At 46.8% G+C, this 17490-nt stretch overlaps 1 protein-coding gene across 1 annotated transcript in view; it reads left to right on the top strand.

Annotated features, from left to right (window-relative positions):
• Positions 1-17490, top strand: part of COL5A1 (collagen, type V, alpha 1) — a gene marked incomplete at its 5' end in the record, with an annotated part of 119246 nt that overhangs the window by 78650 nt on the left and 23106 nt on the right. Inside the window, 11 exons of the mRNA XM_010281872.1 lie at positions 604-657; positions 2319-2426; positions 3074-3127; positions 4411-4464; positions 9009-9053; positions 9395-9448; positions 10382-10426; positions 11488-11541; positions 12126-12179; positions 15698-15751; positions 17258-17365. Coding sequence (XP_010280174.1) covers positions 604-657; positions 2319-2426; positions 3074-3127; positions 4411-4464; positions 9009-9053; positions 9395-9448; positions 10382-10426; positions 11488-11541; positions 12126-12179; positions 15698-15751; positions 17258-17365 — 684 coding nt within the window. The remainder of the gene's footprint in view (positions 1-603; positions 658-2318; positions 2427-3073; positions 3128-4410; positions 4465-9008; positions 9054-9394; positions 9449-10381; positions 10427-11487; positions 11542-12125; positions 12180-15697; positions 15752-17257; positions 17366-17490) is intronic.

Here is a 17490-nt window from a genome sequence, read left to right on the forward strand (position 1 = left end):
GGAGGTGCAGTAAAATCTTGCCCGGTCCTGTAAACAGATGTGTGTTCCTTCATTCCTGCCCGCAGCAAAACCAGCAGTTTTAGCTAGGGAACCCTGGCAGGCACCTTCCAAACTCTAAAAGTCTTTCTGGGAACTGTGACTTCATTGCCTATGGGAGATTTGCTGTAGGATGAAATATATTATTGATTTGAGCTCTGTAATTAAACCTTCTTGGCTGAAAGAAGTATTGCCACTGTCCTAGAGGTTGCCTTGAAGCATGGTGTAAAACATCCTCCATGAAAATAAAACCAGTTGTACTTCAGAAATAATTGGTTCCCAGTACTGGCAAGGTGGTGTTACTCGCATTGAGACAGATTTGTGATCTTGACTTGCAGCCAGGACGGGATGTAGGGAATACTTGCTGTGATCTCTTGGGGACCTTGGCCGTCGCAGCCTGGTTGGGTTTCCATGCATGTTTGTGCACACCAAAGACTTACAGAGCCAGTGCGATGGGCAGTCGGGGACCTAATTTTGTCCCCTCCTGGTAGGGGCTATACAGTGAGGCTAAAGAAGCCTTTTTTCCATCTATACACCTTGTCTGTTTTTTCCCTCTCCATTATTTAGGGAGAAGATGGTTTCCCTGGCTTTAAAGGTGATATGGGCATCAAAGGAGACCGGGTAAGAGTCTATGACTGATGTGATCTTGTAGTGCTTTGCCTTTCAAGCCCGTGTGGTGTTATGCAAACGCAAATCAGGGAGAGACACTCTTGTCAGAGTCCTTCTGGCACGTCTGATCTCGAGACAGAAACTCAGGAATTTCATGTTCGTATCAAGCACAGCAGTTGTAAATCCCTAAATTTGCTAGTCCCACCTTGAAGGTAAAATAAAACTGAGTGATAATAGAGGGCCTTGTCTTTCTGCTTTGGTTGCTAGGAATACTGTGTGATCCAGCTGTATCATATATTTATTTCCAGTATCTCTTTTCCCCTGTAATATTGTATCTAGCGTCTGATAGGCATCTTTATTTGCTGAGCCTAACGTGCTTCCATACCATCAGTGTGAAGTGTAAAGCTACCAGGAGCACACTTCAGTAGAAACCGAAGCAGCGCTGTGAAAACTGCCCGGCGTGGAGTGTTATATTAGACTCGTATCTGCAGGAGCAGGGCACATTGCCTGGTCACAAAAGCTTTTAAAATCAGTGGAACTCACAGACCACCGGAAACCCCAGATCATGCTCGGAGGTGGGCAGCGGCTGCAGCCCATGGTGTGTCTGCCTGTCCTCCACGCCCAGCCTTTGGGGCAGGGGGCTGTCCTCGTCCCCTCTCCCAGTGATGCATCGCCTGGGGCTTGGTGTGTCTCCCTGAGCTCTGAAGCCCTCCCAGGGATCAAGAGAGCTCTGCTGTCATTCATCCCTGTGTTTAAAGGAAAAATGAATACCTTGTGTGAAGGCTTGTAAAAGTAGAAATCAAATCCTCCATTTCTCCTGGTGTTTAACTGTGTAACTGAATAGTTAAAATAATTGGAAAGTTCCCCAGCCCCCAGTTCTCACCAAGGAAGAAGGACCGAAGGTGGCATCTCAGGGAGGTGACTCCTGTCCTTGCCAAATGCAGACAGACTTGAGCTCCTTCAAACAAAGCTCACGACTCCAGTTCCCACCAGCAAGTTCTTTGTGCTTTGTGATGAGCAATGAAAGGACAAGGGGTACTCGAGATAAATCTACATCTACTCAGCTTCTGGTGAGCGAGAAGAAGGCTGCCTGTGTTCGCAGCCTGGAAGCGTCTCCTGTTACCCCGCTTGACAAAACGACAACTGTTGTTTTGTGTGCCGAAGCCTGCAGTGTCACAACAATTCACGTTAATAGCTTGGTCCGCCCGGCGCTCGGATTTCCTAATGATTTTCAGCACAAAAGCTCCAGCCCAGTCTTTCTTCTCCAGTTGCTCTATTCAGCCCTCAATTAAACGCTTCCCAGGGCCTGCTTGCACATCAAACTGGGATTTGGGAGCCGGGAGGGTGGGTAAAAGGGTGCGTTGCAATCAGAGCTACTGAAGGCTGTTTTGGCGGAGAGGCGCTGCGTGTAGATGCGATAATTGGGCCACAGGAAAAGATGGCTGTTGGAGGTAATGGCCAGACTGTGTGAATGAAAGCTGGGTGCTCTAACAATGCTCTGTAATTTACTCAGCGACAGTCTCGTCTGAGCCTCCTGGTGAAGACCAGTTTTCTCCAGGAGTTGTATTAGCAGCTCCATGGAGTATCTGACTGCAGCTGTGAGAGTATTACTGTCAGCAAACACGGGGTCTGGGGCCTACCTGCCTTGTAAATGCTTGTCTTGTGATTAACAGGGAGAAATTGGACCTCCTGGCCCCCGAGGTGAGGATGGTCCTGAAGGTCCCAAAGGTCGCTCTGGCCCCAATGGAGATCCTGGTCCTCTTGGTCCTGCTGGAGAGAAGGTGAGTCTCAAGGATGGAATTGCCCAGGGATGCCACTTTTCTTTGGGTGTCTCGGGTGGGTGGCTGAGGAAGTGCCTGGGGGAGGGGGCAGTTTGAGGGCAGAAGGGTGAAGAGGATCTGCAGGAGCTTTGTGTGAAGGCTGGCCTGAGTTGTTCAACACAAAGACCAGAGGAGACCCATAGCATTGGTTTTACTGCAGCGGTGTGACTTGAGCATGTGGAGACGTTGGTCTCTTTGGGGTTATCTGCTTGGGTACAATGGCTTGAAAAAAAGACCAGAGGAAAAAAAAATGGAGAAATTTAAAGTATCGTGGACTCCAGTTTATTTTCTAGGTGCATCCACTTGGAAACAAACAAACAAAAAAAAACCCCCAAAAAACAACTAAAGAAAAAAACCCCACAAACTAACCATTCCCCATGGGGTCCCCGACACGTTTACAGTGCTGACTCTGCATCAAACCCACTGGGCTTCCCTCAGGGAGGGCAGAGGATGATCACAGTGCCCTGACAGCTTTATTCCACCCATGTCATGTCTGCTTTGCTCTTGACTTCTCTGCACTTGGCATCTCCCCTTTCTCCTGGTGCAAACCTGGAGCTGCTCGCCAGGTCTCTCTTGCCTGCGCTGACATGCTTCTCTTTGTGTTTCAGGGAAAACTCGGCGTGCCAGGACTGCCCGGCTACCCAGGCAGGCAGGGCCCAAAGGTAACTTGGTCGGGCTGAGTCCCTGAGCGGTGCGGGCTGCGCTGGGGAGCCCAGCGGACGCCAGCTGAGCTCCCATGGTGGTACCACGCAGAGGGCTCAGCCCCTGCTAACGGGATGAGGTGGAATGGCAGCATTTCCCACCGCGCAGTCCCTCCTTCCCACCCACGCAGGACAGATTTATAGATGGCTAAAAATAGCTCCCAGCCTTTAGCTGGTGGAAATCGGTGGCTGGTTCTGCACCGCTTCCATCTCCTGCCAGCCGGCGGGAAGAGATGCGGTGGGACAGGGGCTGCAGCGCGCGAGGGCGTGCAGGGCTGCTTTGGTGGCGGGTAGAAACAGGCTCCATGCGAGCTCTCATGCTAGTAATAGGCATAAAAGCCCTTCTCCTTGTATTATGTTTTATATCTTCAAAGCTCTGCACTGGTGTTAACTAATTAATTAAAGAGGATAGCTAATGAATCAGGGTCTTCCTGAAATTAAAATACAACTGCCATTTGCAGATTTGCAAACATCCTTTGTCTCTTATCTACACACCCACCTTCACTTGGGCTATTTTTGAATGTTCTTTTTACATTAAAACTGTGAATTCCACTACACAGACTAAGGCTGCAGCCTGCAGGTTTTTACACGCCCCGGAGGCTTTGTGAACTTACGTTTTTGTTAACATTTTTTTTTTTTTTTTAAGAATCATATTTTATTATTCGTGTTCATGGCTTGAAAAAAAAAATCTGGTTTAACACTGGAGACATAATTATCTGCAAGAGATTGTTTCCTGGTTGTGGTGTTGATGGTTCATTTTATAATTTGCATTTTATATCTGGGGTAGATTTTTTTTTTTGCACTTCTTCAACTAATTCATATTTTAAAAGCAGCAGCAGCTATTCTCCAGGCACTCACATCAGAAGGAACAAACCAGGAGTTAAATTTCCATGTGCAACATACAGTGACTTAGGAGCTAAAAAACAAAAACCTGTCTGTTCCCCTGGCACCTGGTACAACCGTGGGCTTGGGCCTTTGCCGTGACTCCTAACGAGACATGGACCTTTTTTTTTATTGTTTTTGGATGAAGTTTAGTTTCTGAGGTCATTTCGGGTCTGTCTTCAGTTTTATTTTTATTAAAGGAGGGTTAAAAAAAAAAAGGCATTAGGAGCTATAGACGTCAGCGGGCACTCGCTGGGGGTTATTCCAGGCCAGCAGGCGCCTGGCATGGATGGACAGAGCTGCCCCTTTCAGTGTCTTGAACCGAAAAAAACCGCTCACTCTCTCTTTGCTCTTCCCCCAAGGGCTCAATCGGCTTCCCAGGATTTCCAGGAGCCAACGGAGAGAAGGGCACACGGGTAAGAGCTGCTTTGCTGGTTTTTTCTCTCCAAAGAAAGGTCTTTGGGCAGGACTTGGGGAGCACTCCGCTGTGGGCAGCTGCTGGGCTGGTGCTCTGGTTGCTTTTTCATGAAGGGGTTGCTCCAAGAAGGGTCATCCCACCCGCTCGCATCCCAGGATGAGGTCCCCGGTGCAGGGAGTGTGGGACTGGCAAGAGCCTGGAGCAGGCAATAGGCTCCCGATGCCGGCTGTTGGGAGAGGAGAATGCCAGTAACAGCACAGTCAGCCCTTGCGGACAGCAGCTTTCCAATTAAACACGGGAAATTTTTCCCTCAAGATATTTTGAGAGATTTCGCTGAACCAGAATCCTTCCTGCGCTGTCAGACTTTGCTCAGGGCACGAAGAGGTTTTTAATTAACAGTAACTATTAGAGATGGGTGAATCTGTTCAGAAGCAGCAAGAACCATCTTTAGCCTAACTTGAGGTTCAAAATAGCTGAAAACACCTTTACAAGCTCCTCCTTTTAATAAGTGGAGCTATTCTAAATTCATAAACACCCTTAAAACGTGGGGGCTCTCTCCTCCAGACTTGTCTCTATCTCTCGGCCCCACCTCCACAGGCTTTGCTCCTGAGTAGGGATTGTCTGAATACACTGTTGGGTTTTTTTTAATTTTTTTTTTTTGTGAAAGACATGCTTGAATTAGGGGATTCAGTCTACAAATACAAAGTCATTTTCTGCATCAGCTCTGGTCACAGGGAAAAAAAAAAAAGGAGGGAGCAAGGAGTGCGAGTGGAATTAGTTTCCTTTTTACTCTCATTTAAATACAAATGACTTCGAACAGATGTGTTTGATAGGAGCCCAGAAAATATAAATCACCTTGCACTGCATTAATATCATGCCACTGAAATTTGGTTTATATCCAACCTCCTTTTTTTTTTTTTCCCCGCACCAAGTAATTTTCATTTCATTCTGAACTACAAACACGGCATCCTCTCCCCTCCCTTTGCTCCGGGCGGGAGGAGGGAGACCGTGAATTAGGCAGCTGCCGTGACAGCCTTCAATTCACTGTAGCCCTATAATTACCACCCACTTTATCAAATATACAGCAATAAAATCCTTGGGTTGGATTTTTGGGTGGCGTAGAAAGGGCATCGGCACCGCAGCGGGGCGGAGACATGTTGGTTTGCATCCATGAGCATCTGCATCCTTCTTGCTCCATCTGCTAATTTTATTCTGGTGGGATGGAGAGCCAGACTGCTGGGATGGGAAACCTTTCAGGGAGCGGAGCAGGTACCAGGAGCTGGTTGTTCATGAGATGGGAAAAAGCCCCCAAGGGTTAGGCTGGTTGGATTTTGGCGATGCCCAGCCTGAAAGGGATTGAGGAGGGCAAGCGCACTGGGAAGGGGCCCAACTTTAGGCCCAAGGCAATGATGACAAGACAAAAGCAGCAGTTTGCTCGTTTTTACTTTAAATGAGCTGTGTGCTCCTAGGAGGAGGTAGCGAGGACACTTGGTTACACACACACCCCCCCCCACCCCCGGCATGCCACACGTATCTTCAGTTTGGGAGTTGAAAAGGGTTTTTTGCATTTCAAGCCCAGCCTGGAAGGAGACGGGGCAGCTTGTGCTGTCCTGGCTTGGGAGCTGAGGCACATCTGGGCCAAGACGGACTCCGGAGCATGCCGTGGCGGGGCTGGCACCGCTGTGCCAGCAGCCCAAAAACCCCAGGGGTAAAGGAAATGGGAATCTGGGGAGAAATGAGGGGGTTTTGTGTATGGGGAGCAGGGCAGGGGCTGGCACCTCGACCTCTAAGGGGGAGCACAATCTGGCATGCCTCTGTCAAATAGAAATATGTTGATTTATTTCATGGTAATTTAATTTTTTTTTTTTTCCTCTCCATTGTGTCATTGGACAATTTCTGCCATTTTACACCCAATGCAGCAGCTTGCACTTGTTTTATCGGTATATTGGTATGTGAGAGAGAGGGGGAGAGGTAGAGAAGATTTTCATGGACAAATCTCTCCTTTAGTAAAAGGAGCCCAGCTTGAAATTTTTTTAAGAATAGCAGAAATACTGTTTTTCAGTGACTGTTTTAGTATCCTCCTTTATTTTGCTCCCAAGTATCCAATTTGAAATAAGTGAAAAGCACTTATATTCAGAACCGTAGACTGAGCTGGGATCACACCACAAACCAAATGGAGACCATCAATTTAATTTAAGCCTCGTTGAGTTAGACTTGATAAATCCTGCTCTGTTTCTCCCAAGACCACTAAATTTGCTATTTCGTGAGCATGTCCACATATAGTCAAGAAAGAGAGGTTAGAAGATCTGCTTCTCCAGGGCATTGTGGAGTAACCCAATTAGCAGCTGAAATAACCAAAAATCATCTGTTTGTCTTTTTTTTCAAGGTGTTACTATTATGCTATTCAACACGGTTGTTTATGTGTCCAAAATACTATGAATCACACGTTTCTCTTACGATTGTCATCATCTAGGATTTGAAATAAGCTTTGCAGCTCATTATTTCACCAGCACAAGTAGCCTTCCCAAGTTCTTACATAATAAGGAAAAGGTGAGAACCAAAGGCAGAAGAGCAATACCAACAGATCCTGCCGGCATGGGCAGCTGGATGTTGGTGCTGGCAGAGCCTTGCAGCACTAAAGCCCCCCAAACCTGAAACAGCAGCTTCTGGCTGTTCAGCTGCACAAAAGGGCTGGTAAAGTTAAAAAGAGGGGCAGGGGAAGGATGTTTGGGGGTTTTGGAGAAGTGTAACTTGCTAAATATCAGGGTAGTTTTGGCGAGCGGCAGCTCATCGTGGTGCCGGTTATCACCCAGCTGCCTGCAACTGGAGGTGAGCTTGGGTGAGCTTGCTTGGGTGTTTTCAAAACCTGATCGTAAAATCAATAGTTAGACGTGAATAAGTGGTCTTATTTTTAGAGTTAATAGGCTTCTGCCATTAGCATGGGGTAATAGATCTCCTTGCTCACCCGTTCTGACGGAGCCCGGGGAGTGCGTGGAGGTACCGAAATCCAGACCATTTATCTGAGCGCCTAGGAAATAATCTGAATTTAGGTGCCTCTCCCTCGCTATCCCTGTTGGAAAAATATAGGTCTGTGTACGTTTACAGTGCTATATAAATTCTTCGCAACAGTACACAGTGCTGTATGCATGATTAATGATAGCAATAAGCAGGGGGAAAATTTGCTTAAAAATAGAATTGAGGAAGGAGGAGAGGAGGGGGGGTGCTACCTGCAGGGAGGTGGTCCTCTCCACCTGCTCTGAATTTAGCCTCCCATAGCTAAAGGAAAACCAGCTGCAGTACTTTTAAATTATTTTTGTAATTAATTAAAAAAAGGTATGCCAGCAGGGTTTGTTAAATGGAGCCACAGAACAAGGAAGGTACAACAGGACTAATTTTAGTAGCATGAAGAAAGTTGATTATAAAGTTTTCCAGCTCCTGTTTTATGTTTGCTTGGTTAATGAGTGCCAAATATGAGAAGGCAAGACTGTGAGATGATCGATTTGGGGCAGAAAATGGCAAGTGATATTTTAAGCATTCCATGTTCCTTACATAGAAAGCAAGTCTTTCTTTTCCTTCCTTTAACAGGTGATTGGTAGCAATAGTGCACTGCAGGTCCAAAGGAGGAAAGTTAAACCTATGGGTATTTTTTTTGGTAACTTGACACTTAGCCAAAATAGCGTCTTCAGGGAGCAAGCTCTAGGCCATTAGTTTTCTTTTAGGCGCAGGGTAATGGAGCTTCACGTAATGCCAGATTTAGGACCCAGCCGTCTCTGTCTGTCTTCTGTCAGAATTAATCACAGTCCCCCATTACAGGAAGCTGAGTGCATCTGTCAGATCTCATAAGCCTGCTGCTTTGTCGCTGCTGCAAAACAATGTCTTAAATTACTTGTTTAGCACAAAGTTCACAGAGATGGAGAAAGATTTGTAAATATGTGGGGCAGCTTAATTGGCTTGTGTGGCATAAAATAACTGCTCAGAGCAGGAACCCTGCTCTGCTGCTGTCATTCCTTAAATATTTAACAGTACAGGTCTTGCAGCATGCGTGTACATCGGGGTGAGCCAGCCTGCCCTGCTCCCAGCCCGGGCAAGGACCAGCCCTTCCCCACCTCAGGAGCTGGGTGAAGGGACAAGCGGAGACCAGTGGGAAAAGGGATTACAGGTTTTGGGGTGGCAGAGTTGAAGAGCTTTTTGCTGGCTTTTTAGGAGACTGCCTGGTCTGAGTGGGTGGCCTCATCTTTGAAAGTCTTCGTAGTGTTTTAAAGGACTTGGGATATTTTTTCTTAAGAGATTCTTTCCCTCAGATGGTAGATGTTGTCTGGGCGTTGGGACTACCGTCCAGCCGTGCCCAAGGCTTATAAATGAAAATAAATACACGAATTGGGAGACGAAAGGAAATCTGTTGTTGTCCTTTCCATTACAAATAAGAACCAGAGAGGTTTTGGGGGCAGCTTGTGTGCAGTAAGCTCTGTTGCGGGTTCATCTGCTGCGAGCTCAGCCTGCGAAGCTGGCCGCTAACTCTTCTTCGTTTCTTTTTCCTTCCAGGGGACACCTGGCAAGCCAGGCCCAAGGGGGCAGCGCGGTCCAACGGTAACGATCCATTTCTTCATTCTTGTGCATTTTTGAAAACTTCTTAAGGCCGGGGAAAGTGGGGTCCGATTTTTGCCCTCACTGGGTAGGATCTGGCCTTCAGCAGTTAAAGCTAAGTAGAGGGGACACAGTGATTTGGGGCTGGGGCTTACCAGTGAATGTGGTTTAAAGTTACCAGACCTCCAGTGGCAGTGATGAAGGCTCCTGTCATCCCCTTGCTGCTGGTGGGACGACTCAGTGACCTGGTGAAACTACAGGGCGCTTGGGTGCTTTGCCTGATCACAGTGTCATGCTGTGGGTAGCAAGAAGGACTAAAATGTTGTCTTTTGTGTCTTTTTAAGGGTCCACGTGGGGAAAGAGGCCCTAGGGGAAGCACTGGGAAACCTGGCCCAAAGGTAAGGTTTTGGGGAGCCTAGTGGAGTTGTGTCCTAAAAAGTGCTGGTGTGAGAGACCGTCTGGTTCATTGCCCTCCATTTCCCTTCTCTCCTGATCCTCGCCGCCCAGCCAAATGGCTCATAACCCACCCGTAAAGTACACGCACAGATCCTAAAAATGTGTTGGCCCATGTTTCACAGCAGGACATCAAGTGCATACACGAATTAAGAGCCATTGCAACCAGAAGGGGAGGGAGCACCCCCACATCAGAGACCAGCACAACCCTGTGATCCACTGACGCTTCCCCTGCGCCCTATTTTTTAGTGTTTAAGTAACATTGGAACCGCCTTAGGCTGTGCCATGGGTGAAGGGGCACGTATTGCTGCTGGGCTCCAGAACCTTGCACTTTGCCGAACCGCTTTGCATGCACACTGTTGGCCCATGATTGGTCAACTGGGCAAAATAGGTATTTCTCTGCCAGCCAATCTGGAGGCACATGCAGCTCCAGAACCTGCTGCAGAGACCGATTAAGTGACCATCAATCGCCGGGCGTGATGGAAGCAAAGCTTTTGTAGGGAGACGTTGTCAGCACCGTGCTGCCGGCTTTAAAAATAAATGTCTTAGCTTTGTGTCGGCATGAATTTTTGATAAATACCTCATCTTTGCAGCGGCGTTTATCTCTCAGAGGGAGGCCATTATCTGGTGGAAATATCCTGAGCTCACTGACGTTATCTTTCCTGTATTTTTATGAAGTGATGTGGGGGGAACAAGCAGCTGCTCGTTTGTTGCTGGGTGCTGCTCCTGATACGGAATTATTGATAGAGAGGGGCCGGGGGAGCTGGTGGGGTGTGTTGTCACCATGGGCTTGGTGCCTTTTGAAGTCTTTGTGCAAAGCAGCTGCAATGGTGATATATATGTTTTTAATGGTGTGTTGTTTTGTTTATTTGTGAAAGGGCAACTCTGGTGGTGATGGCCCCCCTGGTCCTCCTGGCGAAAGGGTAAGGCAAACTGGTGGGGCTAAAGCAGGACTCAACCTAAGCCATCAAACACGGCAGAGGAGGCGGGTTTGCAGGGCTGAGATGGCGCTGAGGGTTTTTTGCAGCGAGCATCCTACCAAGTACCTGGTTAAGCAGAGAGGGGTGGGCAGATCACAGGAGCCAGGATGCAGCTTATCATATCTCGGTCAGCAAAAAGGAAAAATCTGTTTGGAAATACAAGATGAAATGTGCTTGTGTGGAGAGAGGTCTCGCAAGTCATCTACGGCCCTTAGGTCTTTTCTGAGCTCTCCAAGGAAGGCTGGAATGGGACCTTGGGTGTCCTGTGTAAGCATCGCTCCATGGGAAAAGGGAAGAGTCACCCATGGGTTTTGTGCAGACAGCCAGAGCCCTGGTGTTCTCGAGGAGGTGATCCTCTAGGACTTCATGCTGCTTTCTCCAGATTACAGCATGCTAGGTGGAAAATACTGAAACAATGGGACTTTAGCCTCAATTTCTGCTTTTTTTTTTGAGTTTTGTTTTTTTTTGTAAATTTTTTATAAAATTGCCCAGGGAGGAAATACATGAAATAGGTGCCAGCTTTGTGTCTGCTGGGTGACCGCAGGGGCGAGGGGGGAGCTGCTGCTGACGCCACTCCGGAGAAGCAGCGCTCTGAAGAGCATCAGCTGCCTTGCAGCTCTGGCCCCAAAGCCACCGGCCTCTCTTCTTTTTCACTCCTGCACAAGGTGGCAGCTCCCAGGTGCACTCACTTAGCTGGGATGGGAAAAGGTCTATTTTTCATAGCACTGGGAGGGAAAGGCACAAAGCGGTTGATAGCCCTCTTCACGTTTGCAGTGCTTTTTGCAGCTGGCCAGGCTCCTGGGTTAAAAATGCCTACTGTTTCTTACCTCTCCATTTTTTCAAGGCATGGCCCCATGCAGCTGCATCTCACACTTTGGGGCATTCCTTTGGGGTAGCTGGCTTTCTGTATCTTTGTGCTCACCGCTGTTCACACAGAGCTAGTATTTCATAGTAAAGCATGATAGGTTCCTTAACCATGTTTTCTGGCTTGTTTTGCATCGCAGGGACCTCCAGGGCCTCAAGGACCGACTGGATTTCCTGGACCAAAAGGCCCCCCTGTAAGTAACTCTCTTTTCTAGAACACACAAAGAAATGTATAAAGTTTTTTTCATTAAGCTGTGATTGCCTGTGCCAGCTCAGTCTTAGCCGCTTCTCTGACAAGTGGTGACGTACCCAATAAAAGGCATTACTGAGACATCATGATAATAACCCAACAGTTTAAGATTTTAAATAGCCGAGTAAATTGTGACTGATTATAAATGTTCATTTCCTAATGACTCAGTATCACTAAGATCTTTCATGGTTGCTCTGTTCTTTATTTCCCCTCTGTATACTGGGAGGACAGCACAACAGAGTAACACTTCTGTCTCTGCAATTATTATATACTGCTGGGGGATCTCAGAAACCTTTTTGGAGTGATTTCTTTCCCTGTGGTGGACAGCTCGCTCCTGCCCTGGACCTGTAAGATAAATCCTTCCTTTGGGAGATGTGTGGGAAAGGGCCGTATTTTTAGGGTTCTGAGCACCCCCATTTCACTATAAAGTGGATGGGAGCAAGGATGCAAGCAGGTTTGATTCAGTCTTATCAGTTTGACGACTGAGCTCTTGGTCATGTTCCTTCTCACCCTGGTTTTCTGCTGTAGGGTCCTCCTGGGAAGGATGGATTGCCTGGTCACCCCGGACAGAGAGGAGAAACAGTAAGTAGCCAGAAATCTTGGGCAGATCATTAGCCCTGAGTCTCATCTTGCTGGTTGGTTTTTCTAAACCCTTCTGTGTAGCTGGGGAGATGTGGCCACACGTTTGGTTTCCCTGGAGGTCTGTGTGTCTCCAGCTGCATGGGACGGTCTATGGGAAGCAACCCTCTTCTGAGCGGGATGGGTCGGTCTAATGATGAGTTATGTGAAGGTTGTGTGCACCAACTCCTCTCTGTTCCTTTAGTAGACTGTGGAGGTCAACATGTGCATCATGCACAGGGAAAATACGAATGGAGAGATGTAGTGATGCTGATGACTGGCATCGGAGGCAGTTGGGTTTCTGCCGTGATGGGTGCTGCAGAGGCAGCTCCTCGCAAGGTGGGAGGATGTTGGCTGGGGCTGAGTCTAGGTCAGCACCTGCAGCTTGGTGTGGCGCTTGCTTTCGTGAGGCGGAGAAGCAGTTGGTGGGTGATTTCTAAGCAGCCCCTGAGGATGGGCTTTGTACCCCAAGGACTCGCTGAAGCGCTCATCCCTTTGGCCTCCCAAGGGGGAAGGCTGTGCCTCCGCTTTCAGGAGCGTTGTGGGTAACCTCTGTGCTTTCTTTCCCACTCCGTTCTTTGGAGATACGCAGGTTTTACATCTCTCAGTTCCAGAGGCATAATTTCTAGGACTGTGATAGCAGAAATTTTTCATGCAAGAAGGGCTCCATCCATCACAAGCTCAGCTTTCTGCACCCAGCTGCGTTAAGTCGGGGGCAGTTTTATTTTCTCTTGAACCTGCAATGCAGAGAAATAAATGCTTTTTGCTTCTTGATCTGCCATGTGGCCAACACCAGGAACTGTTGCATAGAGTTACAGAGAGAGTAAGACTTACAGCCCAGTTTTGGCAGTGCTTGTTTTGAGGGAAAGGCAATTCCTGGCCAAGATGAGTGGTGCAATGGTTTTGCTCTAGTTTTTCTGTCCACACCGGTTACTGCAGCACACTCATGTATCTGCCTTAGCACCTGAGTAAGAAAAGCATCTCTGCTGATGCTGCCCTTTAGCCAAAGCTATGCACAAGGACCTCATGAAGTTTTGCTTAAGCCCCTTGCAGCAATAATCCCTTGCTGCAGCCCAGGGAGCAGCTCCTGGCTGTTGAGGAGCCTCACTGTATCGTACGCATACTGCTTTATCCATTTTAAAAGGTTTTGTTGCACAGATGTAATCATTGTTTCTCACCAAAGGAGAACGATGAGGCATGTGGAAGGTATGATACCTTGGCTGTTGTGCGTCTCTGGTGGTCTGTTTTCTGCACCTTTTTTGCTTGAAGGATACCCTAAGCAAAAATGACCCTTCTGCCATGTATTCCTCTGCATGCAGTAATTAGCATCTTACTGTTTGGCATTTTTGGGGATGTTTATTCTTTTTCCTCGGCTGTTTACGATCCAGCTCATTTTGCTGTTGGTATATCCCTCTTCCCAACACTGCATGCTGCATGTTAGCAGATAGACTCTTTGTTCTGTGTTTATTTTACAGGAGAAAAAAACAACAACAACTTCCTCTACTCAGCTTTGCATTTTTTTCTGCTGCCTTTCCTAGCAAATGAGCATTAAAAAGGTTTTGCACATTATGCATTTCCCCCCCCCTCAACTTATCACACAACAATTTAATTAACTTGCCTGGCATTTGCTAAGCAAGGCAATGCAAATACTGCTCAGCGCAACACTAGATATTTATTTACATTCCATAAGGCTGCCTTTAAGGCAATGGTTGTGGTATTTTTGAACACACAGTCCTCAGGTTGGGATTAACTTAAAGGTGAAGAGAAGAGTTTTCACCTGCCTGAGTCTGTGACATTTAGTCTTCCTTCACTGAGTTATCTATGACATCCAGGGCACTTACATTCAAATTAGAAGAAGCAGTAAAAACTTTGCTTGCATCTGCTGTCATCAACTTTTGAGACTGGAATAAAGCATCAAACTCCAGGCCTGCATGAATATGAATGGAGAATGGGCTTTCAATTATTTGGGGTCTGAAAGTATTCCCTAATAGCTTTCTTCACTCATTGCAGTAGTAGCTTGCCTACCACAGGAAAATGTTTCCAGAAAACCAAAAATCTTACTTTGTGCCATCGGCAAGCTTGCAAAGATCACTTTCCCTTGCATCCGCTTGGGGTGCATATAGACATGTGCAGATCCTGGTAGTAGAAGTCCCTTTTTGGTCCCCCTTTGCTTACACAGTGCCAAAAAGCGAGAAGAAGAAACGTAAAAATGAATTAAATATTATTTCCACATCAGTAGCCTTGTTAGCTCACTCTGTACCTTCACACAAGAAAACCTAGACTTGAAATCTGTATGTCAAATAGTTCCCTTTATTTTACTTTTCATTTAGTAGCAAATAGGCATGCTGAAGGATACTGAAATATTTGGCCATATTAAATTTAAAAAGATTGTATCTAAAAAAGAAGAAAAACACTAAAAACTCTGTGACCAAGGCTCAGGGCAGAATAGAAAGAAATCCCTTTCTTCAGATTAAGAAGAGTCCTATACAGAGCTGGCTGAAATCGTCTTCTATGATAAAAGTTTAAATTGTACGTTTGTTTCACAAAGATGTTTTGCCATTTCCCCATCAATGACAGGATATTTTCTGTGATCCACAGACAGCTATAGAATATCATTGAGTAGTTTTTTTAGTATGACGCACTACTGTTGGGTTGGGATTTATCTGATCATCTTTTGTGGCAATGAGAAAATAGCCTCTATGCCCTAAATGACATTTCTCGAGCTTGTCAGCATGCTATAGTAAGACTGATAATTAATGCGCTTTTTAAAGAGTAGCTTAGGAGAGCTAAACAATTGCAGTGGTGATAGTTCGTTATAGTCACCTTTCAAATGTCATTAAGTAGCTGTCATGGAGACTTCGCTGCTTATCAGCATCTGGGGAGAAACACGTTTGTGATTTCTTTCAACAGACATTGATGAAGGAAATAAAGCTTTACTCAGCCTCCAATGCTGGTGGTTGTGGGCTTTGCAGGGGCTGAAGATTGGCGCTGACAGTGACAGAAGTGGAAGACAGTCACCCAGCCTCCAAGCTTCTGGGAGCTAAGCCTAAAAAAGAGCTAAGCCTAAACCAGTACCAGAACAGGGAGCACTAGAAGGGAAATGGTTATTGAGAATTACTCAGCATGAGGGAACCTGCCCATTCTGACTTTTTAATAGCCATTTGCTCTATACGTTTTATGAGCGTAGCAACTTTTTTTATATATATATATGGCCAGTCCTTCAGCCAAACTACAGTAGCTCCATCAAAGTAGCAGAGCTGAGCTTTGAGAATCCCTTTTTCTTCCTCTGTTACGCCCCTGTATAAACAAAGACATATTTTCCACCTTCTGTTTGATTCCTTGTTTCTTTTGTCTTTGGGTGTCCATCCGTTCCTGGTCAGTAGTTTCACCAGAAGAGGAGCAGTTGGGTGGCAGCCTGTGACCCTCGCTGGAGCACTCCTTGCAAAAGTGTGATCTCTTTCTCTTTTCCCTTTCTCTAACAGGGTTTCCAAGGCAAGACCGGCCCTCCAGGACCCCCTGGTGTCGTAGGCCCTCAGGTAAGGAACGAATGCTTGTGCTTGCACCAGCTCCCTGCAGCTCATCTTCACTGGTACAGCACAGCCGGCTCTCACAGCGGTGATGGCTCAGCTGGAGCTGCTGGGACTACAGGTTTTACAGCACAGACACTCCTCTTCCAGGGAATGCAAAGCCATGTCAAAGCAAGCTTGATGGCTTTGAAATGCTTGGCCAGGGTTTGAAATACCCCAGCAGGTCCCAGCCCACCTTGTCGGGGTGTTAGGATGGTATTTAGGCAAATGTGCCTGAAGGCTGCTGTAAATAAGGTGGCTCCTGTGAATTTAACGGAGCTACCTTGGGCTAAAATTAGCATAGGGGTGAGAGAGAGACCAGCCACACACAACCTGACTAAAAGACCTTAAGCAACCCGAGAGTTAAATGTGATCTCAAAGGGCTGTTCAGCTGCTGGGGCGTTCAGGGCAGTGTAAGTGTGATGCAAGAGTGCTCTTGACATGCCGTTATGAAGAAACGCATCCCTCTTTAATATAAAGTGCTGCCAGAGTTGGGCTATTTTTATTTTAGTCAAAATGAACTCTCTGCATTCTGGAAATAATAACTGCACAATCAGAATTGGTACCCCTTAAGTACAGGCATGCAAGGCTCATGCATCAGTTTTGTAGGCAGAGTCCTAGACTGAGTAGGACTGGCTTTGGGTTGAGTCTTCTTTCCTGAACTCCTAGGGAAGTTGCTCTTTAATTACAAAGTAATTGATTTGTCCTCTTTAATGATAATGTGAAGTCCCCGATTTGTAAATTCCCCGATTAGGGGCAATTCCCTGAACTGTGTCTGTCTTCTCAAGTGCAAATTAGGTTCTATGGCAATTTTATTTGGCTCTGCTGTGCATAGTTAGTGTGATCTGTGGTTGCTGAGCGATCGCAATGTTATCGTTTTGCTTACACTAAGTGGCACCCTGCAGCGTGACATGAATTACAACCTCCGTCCCAGCGGACACCAACATGCAGGGATGTTACAGTCTTGTGCGTATGGCTTTTTGTCCTCCTCCAAAATGGGCCACTTGGGAACCTTCTGCACTGGGCTTTATGTTACTCTTCACTGTGAGTGCCTGCGTACGGCACAGAGGCAGTCAGTAATTGTCGTGTAGTACAAGCCTAATCCATTATTTATGCCCCATATAAGGAAGAATCGGCATTGTCGTAGAGTACTTAAGAAGTTTTCAATTAAAAAAAAACCCTAGGCATAATAATTGTAGTAATAATATCTCATTTATGTGAACACTTTCATTCCAGAGGTTCCCAATGCCTCTAGTCTGTCAAGTGCAATGTTGCCTGCTTCCGAAACAGGTCCCTTTAGATGTCAAAGGAGGCATCTCTGCAGGGATGCCTGGTGTCACTGCAGAGGACAGCTAGGGGAAGGAGCATCTTCTAGCCCACTGCAACCTAAAGGAGCAAACTGAAAGCCTGCATCTCTTCCTTCATTGTTTGCTCTGCTGATACCTACCACCTTCTCCCCAATCTCTGTTTCTTTAGGGTCCAACTGGTGAAACTGGACCAATGGGTGAGCGAGGACATCCAGGCCCTCCAGGTCCCCCAGGTGAACAAGGTCTTCCTGGCCTCACTGGAAAAGAAGGGACCAAGGTAGGGACTAGCAGCATACTGAACTCACCCTCCTTGCAAGCCTGGATGCCTGCCTCTCTCCCAGAGATGGAGAGGGATGATTCAGAAAAGAAATGATGTCTTGCAGTGTCTTACCATGACTTGAG

The sequence above is a fragment of the Phaethon lepturus genome, unplaced genomic scaffold, assembly GCF_000687285.1.
Source record: "Phaethon lepturus isolate BGI_N335 unplaced genomic scaffold, ASM68728v1 scaffold12422, whole genome shotgun sequence".
Lineage (NCBI taxonomy): Eukaryota > Metazoa > Chordata > Aves > Phaethontiformes > Phaethontidae > Phaethon > Phaethon lepturus.